This window comes from Sphaeroforma arctica, assembly GCF_001186125.1.
Source record: "Sphaeroforma arctica JP610 unplaced genomic scaffold supercont1.15, whole genome shotgun sequence".
NCBI classification, from domain to species: Eukaryota; class Ichthyosporea; order Ichthyophonida; genus Sphaeroforma; species Sphaeroforma arctica.
The window spans coordinates 132,299-139,236 of record NW_014040543.1 but is presented as its reverse complement, the minus strand read 5'-3'; the positions used below and the strand labels follow the sequence as shown (position 1 = coordinate 139,236).

Here is a 6,938-nt window from a genome sequence, read left to right as displayed (position 1 = left end):
ATATATATATTTATATACTAAAATCAGGAAAAGCAAATTTACTTATGCAACAAAAGGGTCATCGCATATTCGCTGATGTTCACAGTAATTTGGTGTTAGTCAAACTCCACTCTGCTATCGGGCACACATTATTGGTCACTTGACGTTCCTCCACCTACCTGGATGATATCCCCCAGAGCATTTCTCACAGTACCATCGTACTTCACCATGACGTCCTCCATAGCTTTCACCAGACGACGCTGGATGTAACCAGTTTCAGCTGTCTTCACAGCCGTATCAATCAGACCCTATGCGATATAGTATGTTTACTTAAAAGTTAGAAATTGAACACGTAGGGTTGAACGCTACAGCTCCATGAATGCAACCATACATCTCGCAAAGAAAGTGTCTTAGCTAGGAGTAGCACAATCGAGTTTTAGTAGTCAAGTGGTAGTACAGACCAGTGACCTTCCATCTGACGGCCACTTTAAATGCACTGCTACGCATCCGGACGGAAATAGCAGAAACAACCTCCGAATACAAAATTGGACACCTCCCGTCGTAGAACACAGCTTGTTATCGATAAATAAAATAAGTTTTCCACAAGTCCTCCACTCTACGTACACATCCATTCTGGAGATAGCAAACGTACTTTCCATAGCCTACAATCGATATAGCGAACAAAAACAGGCGATTTGGGCCGACATACTTCACGACCTCCCATTGCGTGGAAGTAGAACTCAGCTGGTGTCAAACCAGAAAGATACGAGTTCTCCACAAATCCTCTGCTCTCGGGTCCGTAGTCATCTTTCAGGAAATGCGGAAGCGAACGATACTGGAATCCGAACGGGATACGTTTTCCCTCTACATTTTGCTGCCCTACGCAGGCAATAACCTAGAGAAAGCGGCGATGGCAACGAAATCATGGACGTTAGCCTGTATTTGCAAAGGCCAAAGGTAGTCTCTGGCGAGCAGTAGAAACTGTGCTATGAACACAGCTGAAGCAGTGGTCAAGTGGCAAATTTATTTCTAGGCAAATCTTATAAATATACCGCTCAAGAATATAGTTGTATAAGGAAGGGTAAATAAACTCATAGAGAGCCTGCTATGGTAGATACGCAAGCACAGACACTGCAGGCCAACTATCGGCCAGCTTTATACCATGAACACTGAGATTCGACTGTAAAAACTCAAAGTTGATACTCAACGCATTTAATTTTGTCCCCTTATACACTATGATCTAGTACGATTCCCGGATCTTCACACCACACACCTGCGAGACATTGATCAGGGACCCCTTGGCCCCCGAGTCCACCATCGCTTTCATATTGTTGAACCGCGACAGATTCTCGTTAGTCAGCTGACCAGTATCTTCACGGGCCTTGTTCAGCGTCTGATTCACTTTGTTTTCAAACGTCTGTGGATGATGAGAAGCGTAGCAGCCGAATGAAGAGGAGATGAAGATGGGATTTGTAGTCTAGCGGTATATAATATAACAGATGTAAATAAAGGAAAGGTCCGAAAGGGGTTGACATGCATTCGGGTCGCACATTTCTCAAAGTTCTCGAACCACCATACCTCCCGCAGACTGTTACCGGGCGTGGGCTCCAACTGTTCCATCTGGGCTGTAAGGATGATATCAGACACCTCCTCTTTAGCCCGAGCAATTCTCGCTCGGATCATATCGTTGGTGGATTCGTCAGCCATCATATCGGAGATACTCATTGAGTGACCTGTAATCGGAAGGATAGTGTAGTGATGCGTCAAATCTTAATGCAACATACGAAACGGCAATACTAAACTGCCATTGGATGTGTTGAAAGCACACGAGCACTGACATCACGTCTGTCATTTGAATTGCGGTCCCCTCTAGGTTTGAATTGATGGGGGGGTTCTTCGTCCGAGGCTCACCATGCGGATCGGCGAAACCGAACCTGGACGAACAACAGTCGCTCAGAATCTATACGAGCTCTCATGTTTACATACACAGACAACACGCACCACATACGCCACAAATAACAAGATATACACGCGCAATTAAAAAGAGAATAGAGTACACCACACCGAACTGGTCGGTTCTGTACGTACCTTCAATCATCAGCCATTGATTGATACAATGTTGGATAGAGTCGAAGAAATGCCTAGTCTTCTCAGGCCCATGCTCCATGAACATGACGTGGATCAGACCTCCCCCACTGCTACCAATGGTTTTCTTACAGATCAGTCCGCTCATCAGGCGACCGTTGATAACCAGCACCTGACCAATTGCACGAGATCAGGACAAAGGGTTAAGAAGGTGTGGTTGGTAATACTGCAAAGAGCAGCAGTGCGTGGCTGCATACCTGGCTAAAAGCGCAGTCGAGTACAGAACATGATCTTAGAGGTCCTTGCCGTGATCAGGGCAAACACAGGCGAACAATACCGCATATTACAAACATTCGGAAAGCTTGTTATACCTTGCTGTCTGTGGGCGAGAAGTCTCTGTTTGTTTTGTGGTTCTTTTCCTCTGTAGGCTGATTCTTGTTGTTGATATAATTAGTTCCCGGGACGATTAAATAATTGAAAAGCTGTTTGCCTGTATTTCATTGAAGTGTGATAAAAACGAAGATAAATCTTAAAGAGTGAGTGCATTGTACATTTACTCGCGCAGACCTCGGGGGCGACCTAAAAGATTGTTCCATACGCGTTAGTATGCAAGCATTTAACGCGTGGCAATTTGAGAACAGCAACCCCCACACCATGAATGCGCAACATGTAGAATATTCCGGCTTGTTCATAGGATGTTATCTACATTTTTTAGGTAGGATCTACAACAAGTTGCTGTAGATGACCTATGCGTGTGTGTATACGTGCGTATGCCCGAAACCCAATTAATCATAAGACATAAAAACCACACTTTAACCGTGCCACAAAGAAGCTGACCAACCTATACTGAAACAGCACCCACCGACCTACAAAACATCATACCGGTCCATAACGGTTTGGGTTTCAAAATAGCGGGCTGGGGTACGACACCATCCCAATGCTGCAGGTACATGAGTAGATTCATCACATCGTCCATCTCAATAAAGCAGTCGGGTTTTGTGAACTTCCTCGCTGCGGTCAGTGTGTCCTGCACAATACCCATAACGGGTTTGTTGGCCTATCCGCAACAAAGTCAATCAACGGAATGTTAGTGCATGGGTCTGGGCTAGGATGAGCTGTCTCGCTGAGTATAAGTTAGTCCGCGTCGATACTCTGAAACAACAAATTATTGCTGCGGTATCCAAGTGGCGTACAATCCATATGGCAAGCAACCGTGTGGCCACCCGTTTGGTTCGCGGAGAGTTGTTATACATACTCAAACACACACACACACAAAAACAGCTAGATAGGACTACATAAAACCCTTAAACCCTAAAACCAACCACCTCCATGCTAGGTTTCCACTATACAATTTCCGAACCCATAGGAACTCAAAAGAATACGATACACTTACATCCCTCAAACCACACATGTTTTTTACAAGGCAAGTTAGGCTTCACTACATACAACTCCCGTAAACTCTCGTACTTAAAAGGAAAGAGAAAGAGAAAGTTACAATCCTATACCTGGGGTGTTACAATACACCGAGGCACCATCATTAGCTGATCGATCTCCGCTCGGGTCTCCACACTCTGCGCCAGATGCAAATTCATCTCATCTCCATCGAAATCGGCATTATAGGGCGATGTCACAGACAAATTCATACGGAACGTGGAGTACGGGAGGATTTTCACCTGTGAGAGTGAGTTTTCAGCTGTTGGGATGAGTTCCGCAAAAAAGAACATAGGTAAGATGATACAGTAGAAGACAACGAATCCGCTGTAGAGAATCAAACTAGATTCTGGATTCATAAATTACTACAACACGCCCGTTCTATTATAGCAACTAGCACTCGAGCCGTTTTCTCGCACCACTGAATTGCACAAGCCAGTCCGCCAAACCCCACATGGTAATGCTCGCCGTTTTAACAAACAGAGCACTCGGGAAACTGAATGATATAATGTGCGCCTGATGCGTACGTACCTTGTGACCCATCATACTCATTTTGTGCAGCGATGGCTGACGATTGAAGATGATGTAGTCTCCGTCCACCATATGTCGCTCGACTTTGTAGCCTGGTTCCAAATGCAGATCAGCGGAGGCCTGATTGTACCGCAGATCAATACGCGCACCATCCTAAAAACGCATTCACCGGTGATACAGTGATAAGATTATTGTTGAGTGTACGATACAACAGGATTGGGGTCTATTTGAGTTGATATATAACGACTACTCTCGTCCCTCAAACGCCAGCATGAGGCTACAGCCCAAGTGGCAGCACCCACCCGTGTATAGCAGTAAACAATAAAAAGGTATCTCGAAAACATTCAACCAGACTTCTCTCCCCGATCGTATCCGCTTCAGACAGAGCATACAAAGGTATCTCGAACATGATTGAATTAGGGTCCACTTACTGATCTCATCCGCTTTAAATAGAGCATACCTTTCGGATGATGTATTTGGCACCGGGGTGTTCGGTGGGGCCGTTGCTGATGAGCTGCTGCATCTGATCGATGTTGTATGGTGTCACAGTCTCCGGGTATGTCATATTCAGCGCAATAGACCTGGGTACACCGACCTGTATATCATACACGGATATCAACGGTATATTAAGCGGTGAGCACATAAGATAATCACTGCAAGCCTGAATGGAGTGACAAGCGTGCGCTATGCACGCAAACATACGTATATTGCGGCCCTGCACTTTACATCACTCCACAACAGGCTAATAGCACAAGTTGTCGTGAGCGCCACAGATCACCCGGATGATGCGTCGATTATTGTCATCTATTCCAATACAGGATGACCTTTACACACATCACAGCCATGTGAGTAAAACAACAGTCCGACGTGCATACCTGATTAATAGACAAATTAGGGTCGGCGGTAATAACCGTACGTGCACTAAAGTCGACACGTTTTCCCATGAGATTGCCTCTGATTCTGCCATCTTTGGCCTTCAGACGCTGACGAATGGATTTGAGTGGACGTCCGCTTTTCTGTTGGGCTACGGGCTGACCTGCATTATCAACGTCACGGTGAAAAAAACCCATCAGTGGATAGTCGATACTGTGCTCCATGTTGCATGTCGGCTAAGTTCACATAGTTATCGAATGCAGGGACTTACAATCATATTCAGCTTCACACACGTACGTGCATGGGCTTACGTACCCACAGATGCATGATGCGCAGCACAGGAGCATGCGAATAGACCGAGGAAGCACGATGCAAGTGTATTCCTAACTCAGAAGCGACTGTCGAATCGGATACCACGCAATATATTGGCGGTCATGGTCTCTACAGTGAAACTGAGCACACCTCGAGCGAACACACACACAAAGATTAACAATCCGAGATGAACGAACACCAATTAAAAAACAAATAGCTTGTCGGGGATTATACAATCAATACCAGTACATCTCGAGCAGCACATCTGCGAATTTCCTACTCATAGGGTAAACTATATCACATACCAGGCAATTCATTGTCCGTCATGGTTGCCACATGGAACTGCAGCAGATCAATGTATTCTGACAGTACGTGAGCGGGGGACCCCGCCAGTTCGTGCTTCTTCAACTCGATATTGCATTTAAGAATATCGACCAGTTTGTATCTGAGGTGTTCAAATGTTTTGGGATAGTGAGTTTTATATCGAAATATATATTTAAGTATCGAGGTTGATGATAGAGTCCAACTGAATAGTTGGAAGTGCCAACCCGGAAAAATTTGCCGTACCAGATGTTTTGTTCCAGCCCTGGCCGAAAGCGAGCACAAAATTTAGCGCAGCGATGTATAAGTGCGCCATTTAAAATTTAAATCTAGCTTGAGCACGTCTTACACATGAGCGAGTCGAGATGACTCGGTCACGCTGAACTACACTAATTCAAACCTGGTCCAAGTGAACCAAAAACCACCTATAGAAACATACGTCAAATCATCGGAACTTCTCGATGCTGAATCCATCATGATACTGGGGCGTACGGCCAGCGGAGACACGGGCAGGATGGTAGAAATCATCCAATCGGGCCGGCACCACTGAGGGTCGAAGCCCAGGATCCACGAGTCTTTGTCACTGATGCGCTTGAGAATCTGATGCGCCATCTCGGCCGTTATGAGCTGTGGTGTGTGTTGATAGATGGAAGGATACATTTGTAAGAACATGTAATAAGATGCAAGATAGAGACAACACCTTGATAGCTATTGGTAGAAAGAAGAAGAAAAATGGCATCCGGATCAACAAACTCTACGGAGTTATCACCACCTTAACTCATCGTAGTAATTGTTTTCATCTAGCTCGCAGCCCACATTCAGACTGCACTTGCTCACAACATGACTATCTGATATAACATGACAACATGACACGGCGAACCCTTCATTCTACGGTGTATGTGTAGCAAATGAAGTACATTCACCTTCTTCTTCTCGTTACTATCCTCATCAATCTCTTTCCACTCTGCAGTAATCTTGAATCCATCCCTGCGCCAGCTCACCGGCTGTGCACGCCCACACCCACCCTTCCCTCGGATAATTTCATGTTCTACATTATGATTGTCTGGGTCTACTGAGCCCATATTCACCTCTCCGAGTTCACAGATCTTCTTGCTGTGACATAGTTCGGCCACTCTTTTGAATCGCCGTTTAGGATTACCGATCATACGCGACTGCAGAAGACGCTCATCATCGTCTGTAGGACAGAATTTGAAGGCGTTTGTGAATATGAAGTCAAGGCTAAGTAAGAGTGCTTGAGTGTTGTGTCTGTGTGTGTGTGCATGTTTTTTTAATGAAGTTTAACCTCAAATGCTCCTGTGCTAGTGCTCGCGGTTCGATGTACAGACAATTAAAGACTCTCATCTGTAAATGAACATGCATGGATATGACCAATTTAAACATTAAAT

The 6,938-nt window shown here is 45.2% G+C and overlaps 1 protein-coding gene across 1 annotated transcript in view; it reads right to left on the bottom strand.

Annotated features, from left to right (window-relative positions):
- The window catches only part of SARC_00490 (hypothetical protein), a gene marked incomplete at its 5' end in the record, with an annotated part of 18,424 nt that extends 11,491 nt beyond the window's left edge, over positions 1-6,933 (bottom strand). The window contains 15 exons of the mRNA XM_014305826.1: positions 159-287; positions 689-874; positions 1,253-1,396; positions 1,558-1,712; positions 2,068-2,236; positions 2,436-2,554; positions 2,947-3,121; positions 3,570-3,737; positions 4,027-4,179; positions 4,487-4,621; positions 4,902-5,062; positions 5,517-5,656; positions 5,972-6,159; positions 6,456-6,798; positions 6,836-6,933. Of these exons, the coding sequence (XP_014161301.1) occupies positions 159-287; positions 689-874; positions 1,253-1,396; positions 1,558-1,712; positions 2,068-2,236; positions 2,436-2,554; positions 2,947-3,121; positions 3,570-3,737; positions 4,027-4,179; positions 4,487-4,621; positions 4,902-5,062; positions 5,517-5,656; positions 5,972-6,159; positions 6,456-6,798; positions 6,836-6,933 (2,463 nt within the window). The remainder of the gene's footprint in view (positions 1-158; positions 288-688; positions 875-1,252; positions 1,397-1,557; positions 1,713-2,067; positions 2,237-2,435; positions 2,555-2,946; positions 3,122-3,569; positions 3,738-4,026; positions 4,180-4,486; positions 4,622-4,901; positions 5,063-5,516; positions 5,657-5,971; positions 6,160-6,455; positions 6,799-6,835) is intronic.
- Between the last annotated feature and the right edge of the window lie 5 nt (positions 6,934-6,938).